Source organism: Saimiri boliviensis, chromosome 18 (genome assembly GCF_048565385.1).
Source record: "Saimiri boliviensis isolate mSaiBol1 chromosome 18, mSaiBol1.pri, whole genome shotgun sequence".
In the NCBI taxonomy this organism is placed as follows: Eukaryota; Metazoa; Chordata; class Mammalia; order Primates; family Cebidae; genus Saimiri; species Saimiri boliviensis.
Window position 1 is genome coordinate 26,030,706 of NC_133466.1, and position 26,906 is coordinate 26,057,611.

The 26,906-nt window shown below is 33.0% G+C and overlaps 1 protein-coding gene across 8 annotated transcripts in view; it reads right to left on the bottom strand.

Moving 5' to 3' along the window:
• USP25 (ubiquitin specific peptidase 25) overlaps positions 1 to 26,906 on the bottom strand; it is a 142,550-nt gene that overhangs the window by 13,560 nt on the left and 102,084 nt on the right. For 4 of the 8 annotated variants that reach the window (XM_074389474.1, XM_039480512.2, XM_074389478.1 and 1 more), the window contains 3 exons: positions 19,749 to 19,891; positions 14,716 to 14,829; positions 12,642 to 12,737 (listed from right to left, as the gene is read on the bottom strand). In XM_074389474.1, the coding sequence (XP_074245575.1) occupies positions 12,642 to 12,737; positions 14,716 to 14,829; positions 19,749 to 19,891 (353 nt within the window). The remainder of the gene's footprint in view (positions 1 to 12,641; positions 12,738 to 14,715; positions 14,830 to 19,748; positions 19,892 to 26,906) is intronic. The other 4 variants (XM_074389475.1, XM_039480513.2, XM_074389476.1 and 1 more) reach the window with 2 other exon arrangements.

The following is a 26,906-nucleotide window of genomic DNA, read 5'->3' on the forward strand; positions in this document are numbered from 1 at the left end:
AGAATAAGAGAACAAATTAGTTTAAAATACTTTTTCCTTGAAAAAGCTTTTTTTCTGAGAATATACACGTCATTCCAAAGCCTTATCACTGCTGTGAATATATAAAAGCCATAAATATCAACTGTATTTTAATATTTAAGATTATTAAGGCTCACTGTGTGCCTGATTAGTTCTAAACTTTGCTTAGAACTCATTAAAATCTTCCTATTATGGGGAGGGCACATATATAATAAAGTATACTGAAATTGAGAATAAATCTAAAACATTAACAATCAATTACTGTTTTGTTGATATGGACCTGACACAATGATTGTCACAGGCTACAGGTTGAGTATCTCTAATCTGAAATGCTTGGGACCAGAAGTGTTTCCAATTTCACATTTTTTTCAGAATTTGGAATGTTTGCATTATGCTGATTGGGTATCCTGAATCCCAAAATCCGAAATCCAGGATACTCCAATGAACATTTTCTTAGAATATCATGATAGCACTCAAAATGTTTTGGATTTTGCAATATTTCAGATCTTGAATTTTGAATTTGGGATGCTCAACCTGGAATAGACTTCAAGAATATTCCAATATTTCATATATCATACTTTAATCCAAAATAGCATGACCAAAACAAATTTGTACTGAGTCTCTTAAAATACTAACTGTAGGTTTACATACATGGAATGATTCCACTAAGTGTTCATGATTCGCCTACCTACTTTCAAAATGGAAGCTGTTTTAGTAAATAGCAGATTTCTATTATAAAACTGAAATATAGAACCTCTTATACTCCAAGGTTTTATGTCCAACTCTTGATTTTGCTGAATTTAAGATTCTCCTAATTTTTACAAGCAAATTGCCAAAGTCACAGTAATTTTCAATATATCGGTGTTTAAACTTCTAAATTTCCTGGAGCTGTTTTTCAGACACACGAGAAAACATTTTTACCAGCATAAATGCATCTCCTATTTTTATACACTTCCTTAAGAAATATTATGGCCTTTAAAATATATTGCAATCATATCAATTCAAATTCTCAACAGATGTTCCATGTTGGTGTATGTAGCAGAGTTCTACACAATCTGCCATTATGAGTAAAGTTAACAATATGTTACATTTGCCTCATACTACCTCCTCAGAATCCTGTTCTAGAATTATATTTGCCCATATATTTTGGTGACCTATGCTAATTATCACAGACATTGCAATGAAATCACCATGCATTTGCAAAGTGAAATGTGATACTAGTCATTGACAGAACTGCTTTGTATTTAATTTTTTAAACTTTTCACTAGACCTTTAATCAGGCTCAATGCCATTTATTCAGCCATATTTCCTATCACCCTCCAATAAGGACCTCCCTTCTATCTAGGTTAGGCTTGTCTTCTCACAAATGCACACAGGCCTTTGTTCCTTAAGTTCTCCATACATATGATATCCTTTCTTGTTCATTCCCCATCTACCTACAGACGACCCATTCAGTAAAATTAGTTTAAGTCATGCTTTTGAGACCTTGTTCAGTTCTAAAGATGATTTCTAAATGATATTCTAAATAATACACTTTCCAATGTTATAAAACCATATTCTAAATTTATAACTTCTTATGGACTTGATTTTTTATATAACCATAAATATATGTATTAGAGGATACCAAATATATAAACATTTATATTCCAGAGGCAGTCAAATCTAATGGGAAACTGATGAGATTAAAATTCAGAAAGCTAGATATATCACTTACAAGTAACTGTGACATAAAATAAGGTACATAATCCTCTAAGTCTTACTGCTCTTATTTCTAAAATAAAGTTGGTTAAGAAAGTTTACCTGTATTTTTAAATGTTTATGAGCCATTTTTAAAAAACTGACAGTGCCAATAAATGAAGAAAACTTACTTCAAATTGCAGAGGACTGAAATAATATTGGCCATATTCTTTGACCACACTGTAATACAAATAGGAATTATAAATAGAGGTATCTTCCAAGCTAAATGCTTAAAAAAATTAAAAACATGGTTCTAAATTATTATTGAGCCAAAGAAATAAAAAACTTAACTAATATGGTAATATCAGATATCAAAACTTATTGGGCTGGCAGTCAAAAAAATTTCGAGGCCAGACATGGTGGCTCAAGCTTGTAATCCCAACACTTTGGGAGGCCAAGGCGGGAGTATCACCTTAGGTCAGAAGTTTGAGACCAGCCTGGTAAACACGGTGAAACCTCGTCTCTACTAAAAATACAAAAAAATTAACTGGGTGCAGTGGAAGGCGCCTGTAATCCCAGCTACTCAGGAGGCTGAGACAGGAAAATCACCTGAACCCAGGGTGCGGACATTGCAGTGAGTTGATACCATGCTACTGCACTCCAGACTAGGTAACAGAGTGAGATTCCACATAAAAAAAAGATAATCAAATTTAAATATAGAAAAAAATTTATTTCAAGAATTTAGAAAAATAAAATAAACTAACATAAAGTAGGATAAACAAAATATAATGTAACAATTTGACAGTTAAAGGCTTTTTCTTTCCAAGAAGTTGGATGGAAGATCAAAAGGGAAGAAAAGTCACCAGTAGAAACAAGAAACGTGGTAATACAAAACAAAAAGTTTTAAAACTTCTTGAAGAATAACACGTGTAACTTTATGTCAATAAACTACAGTATCTTAACAACAATCATCAAGAAAAGTATAAACTACCAGCACTGCTTTCAGAGGCAGAAAAACTGAAGAGACACTGTAAAACTTAAAAGTTTGCCCTAGAAATCTGGTAACAAAAAAAGAAATCAAGCCCACATTGTTTTAGAGCTGGGCTATTGTGTCAAATCTTCAAGGATCCTGATAATTTCTGTGATATCTAAACTGTCACAGAGCCTGAAAAATAAGAAAAAGCCTCCTTAATGATTATACAAGGCTGGTATAATTTGTCTATCCAAAATTGACAAATATAAAGAAAGAAATTATAGACCAATTTTGTCTATTTACCTATGTGCCAACACTCATACCCACTTTTGGTAAACAAATGATGTGGTGTACAAAAAATATATATAGTAACCAAAAGTGTTTTCAATGATATTTTTAAAGATAGATAAAAGTTAAGAACTTTACAAGTAGTAAGAATTAAGGAGAAATCTGTTCAGCATCTCAGTAGATGAACTAGACAAAGGCACCTATTACCATTATTTCAATATTGAGAACGTTATAAAAGTTTCTGATCATTATAATAAAACCAGAAATGAAATAAGAAATAAAGATATAGAAAATAATTATTGGGACACAGTTTACTGAAATAATCAAGAAAATCAAATGAAAAACCTTTAGAAAACACAGTTCAGTAAAGTAATACAATACAAATATGTAAAATTAGTTATCCTATTATCTACCCTTTCAATAACCTGGTTAAAAAAAAAAAAAGTGGAAGTAAATGACCCCATTCATAAAGGCAAAAAAAATTACCTAGGAATAAATTAAACAAAAATGTAGAGGACCTTTATAAAATAAAATTATAAAATCTTACTAAAGAACACGATAGAAGACAATAAAAGTGAAAAAGTATACCAGGTTCCTTTTTGGGAAGACACAAAATACTAAAGAAAAAAAAAACTACTTCATATTAAATTAACACATAAATATAATTATAAAGGGATTTGGAAAGGAAGTAGCAACTGATTTTTAAAATCATCAGAAGAAAAATGAGACTTGCCAAATTTTTTGTTTATAAAAGAACAAAGATTACTAAGTGTTCTTCTAACAAAATGTGAAAGTGTATTTATTACAAATGATCTATAATATAAATAAGTGTATTGTCCAAAAACAGAAAATTAGATCCGTGGAATACAGAGACCCAGTCAGAGCTACTTATAAGTAGGGATTTAGTATATGGTTAAGTATAAATCCTTGATAAGGGATTTACTGTATGTACAATTTAGTATATGTGTCAAGTCAGTGTGAAAGGATGCATCAGTCAGTATTTTGTTCAGATCATTTAGATATTTTTCTATTCAGAGAAAACTAAAATCTTCTATCTAGTAATCAAAACAAAAAGTATTATGAAACCATGAAAGCAGAATTAAAAATCTGCATAAATTAAAAAATGATCACAGGCTCAAATCTATTTTTAAAAAGTTGCTAAAAAATGATGTATAGTAAGACACAAAAAATAAATTTAAAACACAAATTATAAACCACAAAACATAATTTTGAAATTATAGATGAATCGTTTAAAAGATCAAATGTTCATTTAACTAAAAAAAATCTCAATGTAATAAACGTATAAAGAAGATGAATGACAGTTGGCATAAATACCAATTGCCAAAATATTTATGAAAAAACTGACCCTCACCAAAGGTCATACCTTTAAAAAAATGGGATTATATTTCTAATGTCATTTTGTTAGACAAATATCAATAGTAGTATAAATCAATATAATGATTTGAAGGCAATTTGATAACATTTTTAAAATTTGCAAGCACTATGGCTTATCTACTCTGCTATGTTCACTAAGTGTTCAATAATATACGCACAAAAATGTTCACAATACTGAAAATAACTCAATTATTCTGCAACAACAATGCTAATAAACGTAATAATAATAAGTAACAATTTGGGTGTTCTTTATATTACAGATACTGCCTGAAAGTTCCACACAAATTATCTCATTTAATTCTCAAGATAACTCCTCATATAAAGGAACTGGTTCTGATAATTTAATAAATTATCTAAGGCGACACAATTATTAAATGATAATGCAAGGACTTAAACCTGGACTTTGACTATAGAGCCCTTGTTGGTAACAGCCAGTAAGAGACAGAGCTTCCTGAACTGGAGTACAAACAACTTATGTGTGCTGAAGTATTGTTCACATCAGCCTCTATGGTGGCTAAATCAGCATTAACTTTCTTCATATTTGCTGTAAAATGAATATTCTATTCTGGGAGAATGTTTAAATAAATGTTGATAAACTCTAGGAAACAAAGGAAAAATACTGAGATAAATCTACAAATCCTGATATGAATAATTATATATATATAAGAAAAATTTTAAAAAGCAGCAAATAGAGTATACTTCTACTTGTATTTAATTTATAAATATATGGATGAATACCTGAATGTAAGTCAGTCTCATCTATCTTTCTAGGACATACAAGAAACAATCACTAGAGGCTCACTGTGGAGTGAGAATTAGGAAATGAGAGAAAAATGTTTACATTCTATATTTTGGATTATGTATTACTAGTTTACACATCACTTTTTCTAAAAGCCCTCTAGGTACTAGCTGTTTTCTCATTTTATGTTCTTTTTCCACATCAAACTGCTTCTTTATCATATTAACTCTAATTAATGTTTCTTTCCCTAGCAGAAAATGAGGTTCAATAAGACAGGAACTCAGTCCATCATTATCCTAGCTACATCGACTGGGTTTAGGACAATGCCCTGCATATAAACAGGTAATACATTTTTAGTATTTATTATCAACAAAATGATAGAAAAAAATTATAGTCATACAACAAAATACCACGAGAGGGAAGAAATGACAACTATATAACATGGATGAAGCTCCAAACACCACTGAGTAAACGCAGCCAGACAAAAAAGGACCTAGAGTGAAAGATTCCAAGTGTATACAGGCCAAGAAAACTAATTTATGTTGTTATAAGTCCAGATGATGGCTACTTTGGGGTATGGACAGACTGCAGTGATGGGAAGGAGGAAAAAAGGTACTTCTGGAACATTCCTGATGTTCTACCTCTTGGCCTAGTTGGTGGTCACATGGGTAAGCATTCACTGTGATAATCCACTGAATTGGAAGTACTAATCTGAAAGCCTAAAGGTAGGATGTGACATTGACTTGAAAGATGTGGCATTTAAAACTCAGGCTACAAATGTACATAACCAGAAGGAAAATCGTCTTCTTTGGCTAAGCACAGAAATGTTCAACCACTGACTTGAATTTTTTTTTCATTGATAAAATTGTCTTGCCTATTTAAAATGCAATATTGATTCAAACAGAATTTTAGGTTATCAAAATTGCTAGTCCTAGAATTCTACACTTAGGTTTTGGCAATTAAAATCATGCTACTCATTAAACCTATCAAAACAATTGTGCAGTTATTTATTTCTTTATTATACTTTAATTTCTGGAATACATGTACATATCTTGCAGGATTGTTACATAGGTATACACTTGCCATGGTGGTTTGCTGCCTCCATTCCCCCCATTCTCTACATTAGGTATTTCTCCCAATGTTATCCCTCCCCAATATCTCCAACCCTCGTTATCCCTCTCCTAGCCCCTTGCCCCTTAACAGATCCCATTGTGTTATGTTCCCCTCCCTGTGTCCTCATTGTTCAACACCCGCCTATGAGTGAGAACATGCGGTGTTTGGTTTTCTGTTCTTACGTCAGTTTACTGAGAATGATGGTTTCCAGATTCATCCATGTCCCAGCAAAGGACATAAACTCATCCATTTTTATGGCTGCATAGTATTCCATGGTGTGTATGTGCCACACTTTCTTTATCCAGTCTATCATTGATGGGCATTTGGGTTGGTTCCAGGTTTTTGCTATTGTAAACAGTGCTGCAATGAACATACATGTGCATGTGTCTTTACAGCAGAATGACTTATAATCCTTTGGGTATATACTCAGTAATGGAACTGCTGGGCCAAATAGTATTTCTATTTCTAAATCCTTGAGGAATTGCCACACTGTCTTCTACAATGGTTGAACTAATTTACACTCCACCAACAGTGTAGAAGTGTTCCTATTTTTCCACGTCATCTCCAGCATCTGTTGTCTCCAGATTTTTTAATGATTGCCATTCTAACTGGCATGAGATGATATCTCAAAAATTTTTGCAAGCTACCCATCTGACAAAGGGCCAATATCCAGAATCTACAGATGACTAAAACAAATTTACAAGGAAAAAAACACACCACCATACCCCACCCAAAAGTAGGCGGATATAAACAGACACTTTTCAAAAGAAAACATTTATGTGGCCAAGAAATATACGAAAAAATGCTCGTCATCACTGTCATTGGAGAAATGCAAATCAAATCCACATTGAGATACTGAATTGAATTTAACAAGATGCGTGGAGAAGTATTTTTTGCACTAACAATTTAGGCCTGCGTATACTTTCAGGAATCAAGATTTCATTAGTAGCATGTTGATATTTCTTCCCCTTTACATTCCTTAAAAGGCCATGTAAATAAGGAAAGTGTCACTCAAAAAAAAATCCCTGATTTGTACTTTTCTGTTTTATATTCTAATAAACATTTTTATATCTACTGAATAAAGTGATTAATAGATATTTCAAAAGTAAAAAAAGGTGACAAAGTTATATCAAGTAGGGATAATTATTATCAAGCAATGCAGTAACGATTAAGAAAAAAATTTAATAATATGTATTATTACTTCAATAAAACCCTAAGGTTACTTTGATACAGACAAAATATTTCCAAAAAAAAAAAAAAAAAAGAAAGAAAAAAAAGAAACTTCAATGTCTTTTAAAGTAAATGAAAAAAGCTATACCAATCCCATAATTGTAATTATAATAGGACCCTTCCACTTCTACACATACATACAAGCACCAAGTACTTTAAAAATATTTTGTTTTTATCTTCTGGCTTTTAATTTTGCTTATCAAAATTTTATATTGCTTTCCTCTGAATTTCATTTTTACACAACAGAATCTTCTCTCCATAAGCCACTATTATTTGGGGATTTCCTATTAATAGTAGAAACTAGTTTTAACCAATAAAGTCCATTTGAGAGAAGGACTCAGGTTAGTGTAGTGTAGCCCCATCTCTTCCTCTTGCTCTTTTATTTTTCCAGGTCTACTCTGCCTATTAATTTTTTCATACTGCATGCTTATAGGAGCAGACTCTCATGTGGGAGGGCCTCTGGTTGAAAGAGTTCCTATGACTGGGTTGGTAACTTCTCCTAATTTGGATTTTAAACTTTAGCAAGTCCACTTACTCAGACCTAAGTTTCATGTAAGAAGTCTGATAGTGGCATCACATTTTTATCACTAGCAAATATTTAGAGTATTAACAATCATAATACATAAGGAAATCCAATTCAGAAATGCCTAGACAAGCACAGAGTTAAAAAGCTTTCTTTCAAGGCCAAAAAGCTAATATAAAATACATAAACCCAACCAAGTTTTCAGGATGTGTCAAGACAGAAGAGATAATAAAAAACAAACTCGTGGGTGGGCACAGTGGCTCACGCCTGTAATCCCAGCACTTTTGGAGGCCGAGGCAGGCAAATCACAAGGTCAGGAGTTCGAGACCAGCCTGGCCAATATGGTGAAACCCTGTCTCTACTAAAAATGCAAAACTTAGCTGGGTGTGGTGGTGGACGCCTGTAGTCCAGCTGCTTGAGAGGCTGAGATCACGCTAGTGCACTTCAGTCTGGGCGACGGAGCAAGACTCTACCTCAAAAACAGAAATACTTTTCCCTCAATATATAACACAGTAAGCATGAAAAAGAACAAAAATTTTAAAACACAGTATCTGATTGAGGGGAAACAGGAAGACAGAAGCAGCCACCATATGTTAGATTCTGTGGTTGTGTACATATTTTATGAATTAATATTCAATATTGATTATTGATTAGAATCAATTGACAAAAAAGGTAGGATATTAAATATGCAAATAACTGTTGAAGGAACCAAAAAATGTGTTAAAAGATCTACCCCACGAGAAGGCACTAAGCTCATATGATCTTACCAGTGAGTTCTAACCTACTCTCATGGAACAGATCATTCCTATGCTAACATGTTGAAGTATTAAACAAACAGGAAAGCTTTCAAACTCATTTACCAAAGCTAACATAACTATAATAGCAAACTTGATGAAGACAGCACAAAAAAGAAAAACATACACTAAATTCTTTTAATATAGAATGCAGAAACCCAAATAAAATGCTAATCAGTTAAACAGTAAGCATTTGAATCTACAAAATAAAAATTTACTAAGAAAAGTATTTTAAGTAAATAGTAAAAATAATTTATATAACTTTGGGTTAGAGTAAATCTTTAAATTTGGCACACAAAAAAAATCCAAAAAGTAGAAAAAGGAACATACTGTTTTTAAAATGCGTTTAAGGACAAAGATACTCTAAACTAATTCAAATAGAAATGATAGACTGGGAAAAAATATCGAACACCATGTCCGTAAAGCAGGTAAGATATAAGAAATGAGAATACATCTATACTGTGGAATACTGTGTGTGTGTGTATGTGTGTGTGTGTGTACACAAGTGTGTATATGCATGCAGCTAGTAAAGACAACGTGATACTGTCTGAACTTTAAGCCCACAATAGATTTCTGATATAAGTAATGAAATATTATGAACAGTAAAACCTACATTTAAAAATTTTTTAAAGTCTCTGTATATGTGCATTGTTACAAGCAAAGAGAAAAAAACAAGGTACACAGTGCTAAGAATGGTCACAATAAGGCAGTGGCAGAGACTGCCATTGTTAGTTTTATTTTAGACACCTTTATGTTATTGAATACAACTGCATTTTGTATATATCATTTTGATTTCTTATATGAAAAAATTTTTAAAGTGACATATTATCAGCTATAATTGTCCAAATGCTAATCATTTACCTTTACCAAAATCATGCATTAATTAGAAACAACCTGATGTATGTTTATATGGGGTTACACACATATATTACTCAATTACAGATAGGTGAAAATGTACACCGACATAAACCAGAAATTTCATAAACATATACAGAAAGAGGATTTTGTGATAGTAATTATTAGGTTAAGCTATATGAAACTGTTCATTTTGTTACTCCAAAATGGTACTGACAATTTCTAACAAATGAGTAATATATGGTCCTTGACACAGATATGGCACACTCACTTTTCATCTCCTACTATATGTGGACCAGAACTGGACACGTAAGATAAGCTTTGTAATAATACTAACAACAATAACAGCTAAATTCTGAGCATTTACTATCAACTAGATACTAATTTTAAAGCATAAAATTGAAGAATTTAAAGTTCCCGATGACTCAATAAAATAATTTAATACTTTATAAAACTGAAATAAAGAGATTGAGTAATTTGTCCAAAATCAAAGCTACTAAGCAGTCAGCCAAGGCAGTCTGGTTGCTAATATCGACCTATAAACTATTTCTTTCCTAATGTACATTCCAGCTATTCTTGTGTTTTTCCGAAAGAAAAGCAGGAAAGGGAATATAAGAATAGTAAGGAGAATGGTTAGTGAAATAGAGATACTGTAATAATTATTTTTAACATCTGACAAAGAGCACAAGTTTCTTATGCTATGAGTAAAACGTCAAACTTAGACACATCTCCAGAGCTACTTGAAAACTCTTACCTCAGATTCACTGAAGTTTATTAACCATAGTATTTATTTAGATTATACACTAAGAGTTGCAACATAACATAACTTGTTTAAGAAAACGCTCTGTCCCTCTTTCACAAACTTGATTCTTGCCCATGCTTTCCTGCTGTACTAACAAAATCACAGAGCAAACCAAAAAAATTAAAATATATGAAATACAGAAAATACACAAAGGAAAAGACGCAACGGGAGTCATCCCATGATGGGAAAGGAGATCTCAAGTTACTAATTAGGCATCAGGAGAAAAGAAAAATCTATACATATTAGGGCCAGTCATAAAGCTCCAGAACAGATGTCCCAAGAAGATAAAATGGTAAAGGCAGAATGAGAGGAGATTTAAACAAGTAGCGGACAGGTTCGAACTAAGCAATACACATAAAAAACTAAGCAAACCAAAAAACAAAACAACTAAGTCTAAGGAAAATGAAAGTCGAGGGAAAAATGGGAAGTAGTAATATTTATAATATCGCTTAATCATATAGAGCATACATAGTAATACTACACATGCAGAATTATGATATAATCAAAATTACAAGATTTTACACATGCAAATATGTGTGCACGTGTGTGTGTGTGTGTGTGTATGTGTATGGGAGATGGTAGCTGTGTCTGTATGTATTGAAGCCGGAGAAGAAAGAGAGCTCATCATTCATATTCCTTATGAATATGAATATTGCATCATTCATATTCCTTATGAATATGAATATTGCATCATTCATATTCATACCAGTTAAAGCAAATTCAACCGGTAATGTGTAAACTATGAATCAAAAACACAAGCATTCTATTTAAAGATATGAATTAATGCCAAACAGATAAAATAATTAAAAGTCATTATCCACTGGGGGCTTAGTAACTGTTGCAACATATACAATTAGGTGATTCTTTATATGCAGATATTAGTTTAATAAAAATGGGACTTCCAATTCAACATAAAAAGACCCAACCTGATCAGAAATGACAATGGCACTGTAAATCATAAAATAACTTTTCCACAAGAAATAAATACTTTAGAGGACATAAATTCAGTGTTTTTTAAGAAAAGAAAATGTAGATTATCTGGGCACAAAAATAAATTTCTAATTGTAAAAATTAAAAAGCCAGTAAGAAAACAAGAAACTATAAAAAAGTATTAAAACATGAAATTATTTAAAAATGTATTTTTCTTTTTTTAGAAGTCAATTTTCAGCCTTTCTTACGGGATCGTAAAAGGATGATCAACTGGTCCTGGGACCAGTTTGCTTAGAACTTTCCCAGTTTAGCACTTTAAATCCTGTATTCTAGAAAATCCCTCAGTCCTAGGATTAGGAGAGTTAGTCACCCTAATCCTAACAAATTCAAAAATGCTTACTGATATGTCTACTGCTATGCATAAGTCTTCTGTTTTTAACTGTATACTGAAAGAAATGGTGAAAAAAAACCCCCAGCTTTTATAAGATCAAGTTGGATAATGGCAGAATAAAGAAAATGAACAGTTTTAGATTTTTAATATGAAAAAGAAAGGAATGCATAGTTTACTGTAGCAAATTATACCTCAAAAAAAAAAGGCTGCTTTAAAAAAAAACACTAAGAAGGGTTTGTAAAGAGTGAAAGAAAATGAAGATTTCTGGTTAATGTAAATAAAATGACAAAACATGCATAGTGTTTTCATCTTTCAAATCTGTAAAATCAAAAAACTGTAATAGAAACATTGTAAAGCTCTGATATTAGAGAGAAAAAGATGTGAGTACATCACAGTATTCAGCCTGATGGTCTTACATGTCTTGAACCAACTAGGTTATCAGAAATTAATTATGGAGTAACATTAAAATAATATAATAATTTTATAAACAAAGAAAGCAATTTAGTACCTAATGATAATAAAGAATATTATAATATTGACCAATAGTATGAACAATGAGGATAAAATAAACTATTACCAGGGGAAATTACTCAGTTATTATTGTTCATCAATGTCCTCATACCCTTCACATAAAAAAATACAATGCAAATTTCTGCTGACAAATCAAAAGCACACTTTTAAAGTGACTCAGATAAAAAGATTTTGTTTCTTGAATTACCTGGATTAAGAGAAAAAGAATTAGTATTAGTTCAATTAACACATAAAAGAAACTCCTAGGACATCTGGTGGCCATAGCTAAGATAGAAAAAAGGGAAATTATACAGAAAATCATATTGAATTCAGAGAAATAAAATATTTTAACAAGTTTAATTTTCAAAAAGAAAAGAAATGAAAATGAAAATGTTCATTGTACCTTAAAGAACCCTGCTTCAGGACCACACCTGTCATATACACTCCTGGATTTACCTATCGCCATGATAATACCTTGCATGTTCGGTGTCATCATGATCTGCCACAGAAGATTTAAAGTAAGAGTTTTTGAATAGTTAACATTTAAAAAAAGTTTTAACTAAAATAATGTATTTACATGCAAGCTGAAACTCCTTTATTTTTCACTATTTATAAATCAAATGTTGCATTTTTAATACCAAATTTAATCCAATATACATGTAAGCATCTTTTAAAATCATCCATACAGGGCACAGTTGGCTCATACAGTACCTTTGTGCAAACTGCAAAACGGCATCCTCTCTGAATTCGAGAATTTTAAGAACGCAAGCTACTTTTAGACAAGCGAATTAGAAAAATGTGCTATCCTCTGAGTGAGCTATTTAGAAAAAGCAACATCCCTTTTTATTGATTAAAAAAGGTACCTCTTCCTCAAACCTCAAAGAGCTCAGCACAAGCTCCATTTGCTTCCCACTTCTGCCCTTTGTCTAGTCATTCTTGCAGAACTGTACAACCTGCACATCCCCAAGCAGCAGCCTGTATACATAACAACTTATTTTTAAGTTCCAACGCACATGCACTGTTAAACTGTCACTCCAATAAATTTTTAAAAACAACAAAACACACAACTCTGTCAATAGCATAAGCGCTTGTACAAAAGATAGCGTTAAATGATTAATCAAAATTCAACTTTTTTAAATGTGAGAAGGCACACCCTAAAACAAGCACTTGATCAATAAATTGATATGTTCATTAAAAACATGCCAGGTTCCATAATTTTCAAGAGCTAGCATGTTTATAAAATAGCTAACTGGAACAATGTAGAGTTACAGTACTAAATATTTAAGCATTTCTTTGTTTTCATAATAGCTTAGTATTTTCAGCTGTTTATATTTTAAAATCTCTCCCAAGTGAAATTACTCAAGGCCTTGTAAATCTATCTTATCACAATCAAGAGATTGCAACCATTACCTCTGAACCTATTACTCACTGTATTTATTTTGGATTATACACTGAGAATTACAATATATCTAACATCTGCTTAAGAAAATCCTCTGACCAGTTTATCTCACAAATCTGCTTCTCATTCTCTTTATGGCCCGCAATTTCTTACACTGGCATAGTGATATGTCTTTATGACACTCTTACTTTGGTGATTAACTACAGCTTGACAGTAATTGTAACATTGGAGTAAGTCAGAAAAAAGTTACATGGAGAAAATTTATATATATGAAATTCTTATCCAAATCCATAGAAACTAAAGAATGATAGACTCCAACAAGGGTTTTTCCAAATCACCCCACTTCTCAATAGTTACAGCTTTCTCTGTGTTACTATCCAAAAACAGCTTTACTGGCCCAAGTCTCAAAAGAAAAGTGAAAAAGGGGAGAAAATAATCTGACGGAATAGGACAAAAGATCATTTTCATCTGGATTCCAAAGAACTAAATCATGAAAAACAAAAATGCCTCCACGCTATTGGAAAACTAAGTAAATGAGAATTAACAGTGAAGAGATAAGTATAAAGATGGAGCTGCTATTAATGGTAGGCACTCAGTAATCCTGATGAGTTATTCCATTCACAGTTGTATGAAGACGTTGTAGTAGCAAAAATATCAATCATCCATCCTGCAATCGTGCTGTGAGATTTTCTGGTAGGAAATGGTGGGCAAATGTTATAATTCAAGTAAAAAAGGAATAGAATATAAAAAATTATTTTTAAATGCAAAACATTTTCATACTAAACAAATATTATTGTAATCTATCAACCTGAGAGTAAACTGGTACTATTTCTGCATAAAAGGATTAACTCCAGAAACACAAAATTTTTTTGACAAATTCCTTAAGTTTTCTACTTAAATTTTCATTTTCAATTCAAAGTTCTGTTAATAATTGGTAAAGTAATTTTGGACTATGAGGTGGCAAAGCTGTATGTTACGCAGCAATAGACATTAAGTACGAGGGTGCAGGCATGCCCAAAGTATTTGTATTAAATAGCAAAGATTAAGTAGCAACGGTGCAAAGGGCTATAAAAGGTACCTCGTCATCATACCCCCCCTCCTTTGATTCAATCATAAATTTCCCTACATGAGGGATCGCCACCTCAACAACTCGCTGATTAGAAAGTGGTTGGCTTGAAGTATTTTCAGGTTTCTGCAGAAGAAAATCATCAATATAAATATTAGAAAAGAGAACAGGGGAGAAGAATGGCATCCTTGTACAACTGTACAACCTGCATATCCCTAAACAGCAACCCTGTATCCATCTGGCTTATTTGTAAAAGTTCCAATGCAGATGCATTATTAAAGTGTTTAAGCACATACTCTCAAATCTTTTAAAAAATACCTGCATTTACTTGGTATCAAATGAAACCACTTAAAACTGAACACCAAAATCAAATGCATTCATCAAGTAGTAACACAAAATGTACAGTTTTCCCTTTATATCCTCAAACTAGATTATTACCGATATCATTACACTTTTCCCCATAAGTATTGAGAACTTCAAGTACTTAAGATAAAAAGTACTGGAGTTGTATTTTCTATTATTGTCTGTATAGATGAAAATTTTTTTTAAAAGTCCAGTAGCTCCCGAAAACCTTTCTTGGTATCTCAACCAAAATAAGATATGACCTCGTCTAAATTCATTAGAATTTGTAGGTTTTTTCCTTATGATTTTATCCATCTGTTCTTTCTGGTAATCAATTATGTATCCAGTTAATATCCATATTCTATTTTGTTTAACTTACTATATACAGCTTATGAAACTCCAGTATATTTACATCTTAAGTGTTCAACAAACACTTGCCGAAAATAAAATGTTGTTGGAAACTGATATCCATTTTTAACAACTCAATCAGATTTATTCCTTCTTTTTATTAACAAATTCTTTGTATTTCACTAATCTATACTAATACAGTCAAAGTCAGTGTGAAATTCAGAAAAGTTCATTCAAAACTTTATGACACTAATATGATTCATTCAAAATACTGTACAGATTTTATATACTTATTTTATTGAACATATTTATAACTAGCATATCCACTATTTCCCTATTTTAAAAAGTCAGAAGTACTGAAGGTGCTTGAAAGTAACTTAAGTAATGGAATTGTGTAAGGTTTCATAAACAAGGATAAACTTCTGTTTTGATATTTCAAAAAACATTTTAATAACAGCAACTAAATAGGTTTTATTTCCACTTGAAATATTGGTAAATTTTAGTAATGTGAACATTTTCTGGCTTTCCAACAGCATATATGCAAAAAGAGTTTAATTAAACAATAAAACAAAATGAACAGCGGCAGCTGGTACTGCCCTTTTTAAAATAAATGTTATTTTTATCTGGGTGCAGTAGCTCATGCCTATAATCCCAGCAGTTTAGGAGGCCAAGATGGGTGAATCACTTGAGGCCAGTAGTTGGAGACCAGCCTGGCCAACATGGTGAAATCTATTGCTACTAAATACAAAAAAAAAAAATAAGCCAGGCATGGTGGCATATGCCTGTAATCCCAGCTACTTGGGAGGCTGAGGCATGAGAATTGCTTAAACCCAGGAGTGAAGGCTGCAGTGAGCTGAAATAGCATCACTGCACTCTAGCCTGGGCTACAGATCAAGACTCCATCTTAAAAAAAAAAAAAAAAAAAAAAAAAAAGGTGGTTCTGACCACATTTTTGGAATACATTTCTTTAATTTACCAAAATCCACATCTTTTCATGAAGAAACAATCGGCTTCAACAGGTATCATGATCATGAGACATAATATGCAGCTAAGCCAACACCTGGTACATAACACTTGTTTTAGAAAATGACATCTACGATGACTCATTATACCATTTCGTTATGCTACTTTCAATGGCTTATATTTGAATAATTTTAAACTAATACTATTATCACACATATTCTACAAAAACGTGCTTGGTCCATTTTAATTAAGGATTTTTAATCTTTCTAGCATATAAGAGAAGAAATGTGCTAGGTCTCCGTACACAAAAGTGAAATATAAACAAGTAAATTCAGAAATCTGTTGGAGTGTGTGGTAATGATTTTTCATTAGCAAACCAATCCAAAGCAATACTATCTTAGGAAAGGAAAATATAAATTTAAGGCAAATAGTTATTAAGCAGAATACTAATCCTTATAAAACACATTTCCTTTGGGGGAAAAAATTGCACTTAGGAAAAATAAATATTTTATAAGCCTTGTCAGTTACTATGTATACATGGGTAAAAGTTGAAAAAGGGAAGAAACTTTGCTACATATAATAATTCTGTAGTATCATTCATCAAAATTTTTTCATATAAAGAATTTAAGGGCTCACTGAAGTAAAATGTATGTTTACTTATCTTCTACTATTTTCAGGTCTTATATGAATACATTAATAAAGGCTAAACTTAAAAAGAGTTAAAAACAAGTTTCTCAGCTAATACATTGCAAAAATAATCAAAATACAAAGATTTTTATGAATTGCCTGAAATCTATTAACTATATGACTTTTTAAAAAGTGGTCTCATAAGAAGGGTGGCTAAAATGCTATATAACTGTATACCCATGGCCACACTAATATGCCTTTACTTTTTATCCTAGTAATTCAATGGGAAATCTATTCTAAGGAAATAACCTGAAATACGAAAAAAGTTTTTATTTCTAGCACCCTATTTATAATGTAAAAACAGAAACAAATATACAACGGGGGAGTAGGCACATAAACAAGAAGTTAATTATTCAATGGACTAATAGCCATTAAATGTTTTTACTGGTTTATAACATGGGGAAATGGTTATAAAGCGTAAGTGATTAAAAGGAGGCAAGACAAAATTTTGTATGCAACTCAATTATAAAAATAAATCATAAATCTACATATGAAAATAAGAGTGAAAAAATACCAACATATTTACAATAATTAACTTTGAGTAGTGAGTCAAACTATGCATGACTCTCAGGGTCTACTTTTCTGTATTTTGAAAATATCCTAAACTATTCCATTTAAAATTAAATACATTTTTCTAAAAAAGCAGGGGGCCTAAACATTTGGAAATTCTAATTTCCATGGTTCTAAGCTTTCCAGGGAATTCTTCTTATACTGAAGTTGAATTTAATATATTTTATTTTTGGAAAGTGGTTAGGACTGAAGTAACAGAAGGAAAACAACAGATACTCAGTGCCTACTACATGCCATGCCAAGCACTTACAAATAATGTTCTCGACAAATCCTACAATTACTTACATTTTATGGAAAAGAAAACTGAGCTCTACCTAGAGAAATTAAGCAATTTATTCAAGGTTATGTTAATGATAAGTAAAACTAATATTCTAAAACCCAGAAATGTTTAATCCCAAAGTCTGAAGATATTTTTCACCTGTGCAATTTATTTTCTAATGTATGCTAAGTTTAAATGAGAAAACACCTATGAAGTAGTTACCATGCTGCTAAGCAAATGACAGTAAGATCAAGAATCACAGGCTGCTTCTGATAGCTATGGTTACTGAATTCTTAGACTTGCTTCCGGATTTATACATACAATGAGGCTAAACTGTGTATGCCACTCCAGGTAACAATGAAATAAACAGACAAATAGTGTATTTGTCTGTCCTGTTATCTCCATGTCATCCTCCTTTCTTAAGTAAAGAAGAAGTCGTAGGTTGCTATCTTATAAGATTATATCCACATTAGGAGGCTGAGCAATCAAAATTTCCACAAGGTTAAATTCTATATGATCTGCCAAACTTAAAATCATGATTCTAAATTAAGCTAAGTAATGCTTTTGATTTTCTAATACCATCTTAAAAAGTGACACTTATTAATCATAATTTAGGCTTTAACAAATAAAAGTTCTAATTAGCAGAGGACTTGCAAATGCAATTTCTTTGTCAGGCAAAACTATTCCCCCTTGTACCCACTCCTCTGTTCTTTCTCCTGTACTAGGGTTTCCTCTTACCATCACCCAAGAATCAGACATCCCAGATCCACTAAACAAAGCATTTTCCATGAAAAGCTTTCAAGTTACTGATGTTCATATCAAATTCATTTAAAGCTTCTAAGGCATTGGCAAAATTTAGAATCACCAAAGAGGATCTACGTAAATTAATACATTTTTAAGAAGATGATATGTTAATATATTTTCAAAATGTTTCAAACAAAAAATAATTTTGTTATTTAGTTCATTAAAACAAAAATAAAAGAGTACCCTATCTCTTGAACATTTTAGCTGAAGGAAGTCTTATTACATATTTAAGGCCTCATTGCAATTAGCAGGTTATTGCTGGCATTGAATTAACTAAGCAGAAAATTATGTGTTGTAAAATTTTATGTGGCACTCTCCAGTTCATGAGGCGAATTTTCAAATATTAAAAGGAGCTACCATAAAATCTGCATTAGAGCTGCTTATGCTCACTAATAAAAGATAAATGACTACAGGAACTGAAAGGTTTAATAGTAACAAATTCTTGAAATAGCTTCTCTCAGAATGTCATATTCATTGATAACAGTATAATAGCAACATCCTCAATTTACTGTTATAGAAAGACATATTTGAAAACTACAATTCATTAGACTAATAATTACATTTTTTGCATAGGGACATTCTTGAAATATTCATTAACAGTTTTGCAATATCATATTTATCCTTCTAATAATATTCTAACCTACGGTATCAGTATCTAGTACTTTTATTGTTAAACACATTTCATGAAATTATGACAATTGTATCTTAAATTCCCAACTATTCCATTGTAATCAGATTACAGATGGAGGAATGAGTGAGAGACAGGAAAAATACTGGTAAATTTTACACTTCTCTTTTTAAGTTCCAAATCAAATGGCCATTTTAATCTATGATTATGATTCATTACAATTATCTAACAGAAAGACAGAAACTTAGGAGAAAAGTATCTTTAAAATTACAGGAAATCACAGTCTGGGCATCAGATGACTTGCTCATGGTCACTGATAAAGCCCATGTAGGGGCCATTATTGAGCCCTGTATCTCCTGACTCCCAGACAGGTCTCTCTCCACTATAGTGGAGGAAATGTCATGACCATGGCTATGTTCAGAGAGCCAAAAGAAAAGTTCTTACCGACTGCAAAATTGTTTCAGGACTTTTATCTTCATGCTCATGTGATGCTTTGGTAATTACTCGAATAGTATCTTCTTTCAAGTGCTTTGAGAAATCACTTCTTGATGGCTGCTCTAGATATTCTGGGTCTCCTGCTGCTTGCGCTTCATGAGAAAAGAATCAATTGTATATCTAATATAAATCACAGAGTCTATACTAAGATAAATCTTTTATTCATTTCTATATCTGAAGTTATATAAGAACCAATCTTAGTCTTCTATTTAAAGTAAAATATATCCTTCCATGTATAGCACTTCTTCCCAGAATTTATTAAAAAACAAAAACAAAAACCAAGAACTAAGAGTACTTCAACAATTATTAAGGAAAGCCCTCTTTATAGTTTATGGTTAGGAATTCACAGTAAATTTTTCTGCCATGAGAAATACCAAAAGCTCATTTTGGAAAATTGTCAGCACTTTACCAAAAGAAGAATTTGGTTTGAACAGCAATCCTGGGCTGACTTTCTACAGAGTGCACAGAAGCTATTTTTCTCTGGCCACAGTATCCTCTTTCACACTTCCTAACAAAATCCTAATCCTGAATGAACCTAACCTTCCATCTTTTCTGAACTTGCCTCTGGTAGCTGAGTGTCATCAGAGGAAAAGTATTCACAGTTTGGCAAACTGGTACCAATAAAAATTCATGACTTCTCCTACCCATCTTTTGAGTTCCAGTTGTACAATGAACATCCCACTAGGTGTTTCCTAGACTAAACGAGCTCTACATGACATGACCTAAAGGGTGTCTCTCAGTAAGTCTCTGACAAAGCAGCCAGTCTCTGCCTCCATGAAGCTTCCAGTCATCTGTGGAGAGTATCACTAACCAAATAATCATACATATAAATTTTGACAATATAATAACACATTCTAGGACTAAAATAACAATGAAGTGATGTGAGCAATTTAGATTGTGAGAAATTAGAAAGTGACCTATAAGGCCGGGCATGGTGGCTCAAGCCTGTAATCCCAGCACTTTGGGAGGCCGAGGTGGGTGGATCACAAGGTCGAGAGATCGAGACCAACCTGATCAACATGGTGAAACCCCGTCTCTACTAAAAATACAAAAAATTAGCTAGGCATGGTGGCGCGTGCCTGTAATCCCAGCTACTGAGGAAGCTGAGGCAGGAGAATTGCCTGACCCCAGGAGGCGGAGGTTGCGGTGAGCCGAGATCACGCCATTGCACTCCAGCCTGGGTAACGAGAGCGAAACTCCGTCTCAAAAAAAAAAAAAAGAAAGTGACCTATAAAATGAAGGATGAATGTGCTGCTTTGCCAGGTGGAAGAATGAAGAGTCCATGCAGTCAGCATGGGCTAGATTCGAAAAATAATAATATGACTGGATTATAGTACAAAAGTGGAGATATGGCAAGAGATGATGCAGGTAGGGACAAAGGCACTAACAGACTTTAAATCAGGCAATTGGAAGTGAGTACTTTTTAAAGACAATGGCAACATAGCAAGTTTTTAAAAAATTATTCTGAGGATATTGTGAAGAATGAATTAAGAGAGGAAAGTAAAACTAGAGGTCAGTGAAGGTAGTAGAAGGCAGTAGAGCAGTATGAAAAAGAAATGAACATGCTTTCCGATAACAAAGACAGCAGCAGAGGGACACAAAATTGGCTAGGTTTTGGACACAAAGGTATGAGACTACACATGGACATACCAAGTTTGTGACATGAGTTAACTAAGTTGATGGAGGGACAACTGACTATATGATAAGGAAAACTAAAGGTGAGAATGCTTACAATGTGTAAAAAAAAGGAAGGAGAGAAGTTAAAAGAAATGTAATGTTCTCATTAAATAATTTCCTGATTTTGGACTGCAATAGCCTTTCAGTGCCCATGAGTAATAGATAAAGAAAACGTTTGGCTACCATCAGCTTATCAGTAATTCTGCTTCTGGAAGATTTCATGATAGGTAGCTTATGCCAGCTTCTTTAGGGCTTTAACAGAGAGAGAGAAACTCCTTGTTGATAAAACTTTTCCCGGTGTTTGCCAGGCTTCCTCTCTTCACCACAGTAGGTAATGTCAATGGTTAATAATTGGATGCAAACTTAAAGCAATGAGGACCAATAAATCCATCTGGTTTGAGACTGGCCTAAAGACCCATTGAAATCTAGAATCTTTGTAAAATTGGTCTTTAGGAGCAAGAGTAATTTTATCTGATCGACAAAAGTAAAATCCACCTTATGTCACCAGGGCCAAGGTTTTCTTCATAAAGGAGTTTGAGTGCAAAAATGTTATGAGTAACAGTGAATGCTTCTGGCTAAATGTCATATAAAAAAAATTTCTCTAGGGTTTGCCCTATGTATATTCCTCCCAGGGAACTTATGTAAGTGGTTTTGTTGCCATGATAGTTGAACCTACAACAGTTTGACATCCTGGGAGATGGGAAACAAAAAATTCAAATTGCATTCACATGTTTATTGAACCTGTACTATATTCAGTATTGTATTAGGTATTAAAAATGTAAAAAAAAAAAATTAAATACATCAAGCATTTTAAGAATCTCTCAGTAAAATCTGATATACATTCTATTAATATACAATGTGATAAATGCAATAAAAGTTACGCACAAGGTTTTATAAAAGCACTGTGGACCCAATACACACATTTGAGATAATGCTGCCTGTTAAGAAACACTAGGAGAGGTGCTAACTTAAGTGAGTCTAGAAGGATTTACAGATTATCTTGGAGATGAGAATAGAAAAGATTCTAGGCAGAAGGAATAGCACATTGTAAAGAAGGAGTAGCACATTGTAAGGTCTGATCAAAGATTCATAAAATCCCTGCTATATATGAGCCTCTACATTGGAAGGCAAGCTAAAATATAAGGATGATAGAGAAGAACATAATACAACTGGTAGTGAGGTGAGAATTAAGAGGAAAAAGATAACAGCTGCTACAGAAGGGCTGAGAAATCATAAAGACTCTGGGATATGAGGAAGATCTTAAAGAATACACAAACATTCATGAGCACTGATGACAAACATTTTTAAGATGAAGGATACTTCATGAGCAATGCCATAATGACAGGAAAATTTCCTACATGCAAGAGAAATGGGGAGTAATCTGGTACAGATGAAATATAGGCTACTCACAGGGAAGTAGGCTTGGAAGAATTATAAGGGAATCAGATTATAAAATAAAATCCTCATAAAAAAATCCTCAAAGAAGACAAAAAAGAAGTTTTGTCTTTATTTTATTACACCAAAGAATAAAAGTGTTTATAGAACAAACAAGAAAAAAATGAGGAAAATTAAAAGCTCTTTGCATTACTCAGAGATAAGCACTATTAAAATTTCTGATAGATTACTTCCAGCCTTTACCTACCTACCCATATTTTTAAACAAAACGAATTACTCTCTGTATTAGCGTAACACGTACTGGTTATATCGTGTTGTTCTGTATGGAAGGCTCACACAACTGATACTCTACCATCCACTTTAGCTATTTCTGTTTCTTTGTTAGGAACAACAGCAGAACAAAAAGTTTTGCTTTCACCATATAATACAATTGTTGTTCATCCTCTAACCCTATTAAAAACCTCATCCCTAGCGGCCTACAGCTATAAATTCCCTAACTGGCTAAATGTCAGAAAGAACAATTTTCTCCAGCGTTTTCCCTATGTATATAGGGAACTAGTGGCATTTTAGTCACAGTAGGTGAACATACAATTGTTTGAAACTCTGGGAGACTGGAAACAAAAAAAAAAAAAAAGTTTTTTTTAACGCACTCATTTCACCATGAATAATCCGTTCTCTAGGGAGATAAATAATATCCTTATTCCTAAAGTTTCTCTCAAGTCACTCATTTTTTTCTATGGGTGTTTTTCTAAGATTTTCGAATGACTGGCCTCCACAAAACAGATTTTCCAGCCATGCTTCTCTAGCTGTTACAGAAGACGACTCAACATCCTGAGAGAACTCTGAGCCAGCTCCTTTTGTTCATCTTCACGTTAAAACAGGGGAGTAAGGAGGTTTGGGGGTTTTTTAGTTATGCATATTTCCTGGTTATGGTCTTCACTATTTTAAAATCAACTTTACCACCAACTGGCTTTCTATTAAGGAATAAGGATCTGCTCTTAACTATAAAAATAATACCAGCACCTCTGATATCTTTCAGAAGTACTTGTTAACTTACTAATACGTCATACTTACTACAGTCACATTGGAAAAGGTTTAAAGGGGACTGCCTGAGAGATATATAGTCCATCCATTTCTAGAAATGTATTTAAAAGTCCACAATACCCTCTAAGAGCCTACAAAGTGCCATGATAAGGTGATTGCATAGTAACAGTGGTAGAGCTTTTGAAATTTCAGATTCCTGGGCTCCATTCCAAAGAAAATCTGAGGGGTGCAGGGAAGAGAGGTTTAGAAACCAGAGTCAAACTATAAATTTATCCAGAAGAAAGAGCTACATCCTCACTACACATATTTGGCCCCCCTCCTTCGTGTGTGACTGTTTTGTTTCTACTTTAAAACTGTGTGTTCTCCTACACTGAGGATCACCCAGTAAATTCACTACTGGACTCTCCATAGGGAATGAATTCAATTTATAAATAGAAAATTTTCAAGAAACATCTACCATATGTCATTTATTATACTAGATGCTAGAGAGATAAATAAGAATACCACCAGGCCTGGTGTGGTAGCTCATGCCTGTAACCTTAGCACTTTGGGAGGCTGAGGCAGGCGGATTGCCCAAGCTCAGGAGTTGAAGTTCGAGGCTAGCCTGGTCAACATGGTGAAACCTCATCTCCACTAAAATACAAAAAAAAAGCCCCATGTGGTATTATACGCCTGTAGTCCCAGCTACTCAGGAGGCTGAGGCACAAGAATTGCTTGACCCCAGGAGGCAGAGGTTGCAGTGAGCCAAGATCGTGCCACTGCACTCCAGTCTGGGTGACAAAGCAAAACTGTCTGAAAAAAAAAAAAAAAAAAAGGGAATATCACCCAGTTCCTGCTTCCTGCTTTCAAGGAACCTGAGAACACTGAAGATACTGTTCTTTCTACCAGGTCTTACTCTCAGGATCCACTGTACTCTCCTGGAACTTCAACGTATTTTTAACTTGTAGACAGTGTTTGTAACAAAGTCCCAGAGCCAACTCTACCTTCTGCCTCTAGACAAATTTATAAAACCTTATGCAACACATTTCATACCAATCTTAACTAGTGTTTCCTTATTTTTTAAAAAATCTGGGTGTGCTATGTTGTAAAGACTTCAGATACTTCTTGAATAAGGCAAAAGTAACATAAGTGTAAAATAGTAAATCAGACAACACTCTTCTCTCCAGAATAATTTGTTTTATAAATTCAGCCTAGCGTCGTGCTGCTTAACCAGAAGTATACCTTTGAATTATCTGAAGATCTCTTTAAGATAGGATCATATCAGATCCTTTCTCCAGAAATTTTGATTCCAGTGTGTCTTAAGTGGTCTTAGGCAGGGTGTGTTGTTCATACTCAGAAAAAAATTCCCCTAGTAATTCTGATGCATACATTCATAGCAAAGAATGGCTGGCCAGAAATCTTAACAAAAATCATTCTGTTGGATTTTATTAACGAGATTTCCTTTTATTACTTCCACTAGTCACTCATAATAGTGAACACCCGAGAGATTAAAATACAAGTTTGCTTTGAGATCCTGGAATTACTATACCAAATTAAATTACTTACTTTGAAAACTAAGAGAAGAATCAGAAATAGATGGTATGGGCATTAAAATACAATTCCTCTATTAATAATAAGGAATAAATGGTTCTAATCAAATATTAGCCTTGTTCAATTTTGATATGTGAAACTATCCTGAAACAGAGGACAAATGTCTTAATATAATCTCAAGGACAATATACTAATAGCAACCAAACTTTTAAATAACAATCTCACTCAATAAATTTATGGACTTGGCACATTCTATTTCTACTAACTCAAATCAAGTGCATATATCCATCAAGTCTATAGAGGACACAATGTTTCCTACAGAGGTAGTATTTCTACTGCTTTCTAAAAACCCACGCTGGAAGATAATTATAACAGTTATCTAGGAATAAGAATTGATCATTTCCATCTCTTTTAGTTATTCTGGTTCCTCCCAGATATATATCAACATTCAGTTCAAGTTTATTTTACATGATAAAGAGACATGAAAATATATATCCGATACCTAATATTACATTTTAAAAAATTACAAAACACCCTATAAAGTGTATAATCAGATGTACTGATCATGAAAATGGATGTAGGTATACAAATAAGGCCTTTTTACAAAAAAAGAAAAAAGATGTGACGAATGTAAAACGGGGATGGGGCACAACTAGTCCTTAACAAATGGGAATATTAGTTGGGAATATATATTACTTTGACAAAGCAGAAATAAATATGTTAACTCTGTAAATCTGGAGAGACTTACAAGAAACAGCCAAGATGAAGAGGGGAAGGAGAATAAAACTTAATATTTTGATATCACAAAATATAGGTGAGCCAAGAATAAAACTGAAGCTCAATCAATAAATGGATGATTCACCTGTGTCTGGGAGCTTAGGTAATATACTGCTTATACTAAATTATGCAGCCCCTTCCTCCTCCTAATAACAAGAATAGTCACATGTGATAGGAATAAGTAAATGGTAAGGGAAGAATAACACAGCAGCTCCATCTTGAGATAGGTTCTGAGGAGTGATTTGGAAAGAATATGTACAGAACGCAAAGCAGGAATTTACAAAGGGACAGAAATGTTTTAAAAAAGAAACTATAATACAGTTATTACCCTGTGATTTGAGCTTAGGTAGCTCTTGATTATCTACTAAAAACTACATTGTTGTGGACCCACAAAGCTTCACCTGTTCTATGTAATAGCCCTTTACATGTGGGGGAAAAATGTGCAGTCTTTCATAATGGTAGAGCTCATCAGCCACTATAATGGTGGTATTCTCTGCAACACTGGAATATCAAAATGTTGGTGTCACACTACTATCTTTTTTAAAAATGCTGAATTATCTGCCTCTCAGGATCAAAATCAATGACAACTATTTGAGCTACATGAAAACAAGTTACATATCTGGTCAGATTTGTGCATGCCTGCATCAGTCACAATACTACATTGAGTACTATAAAACAATCTTC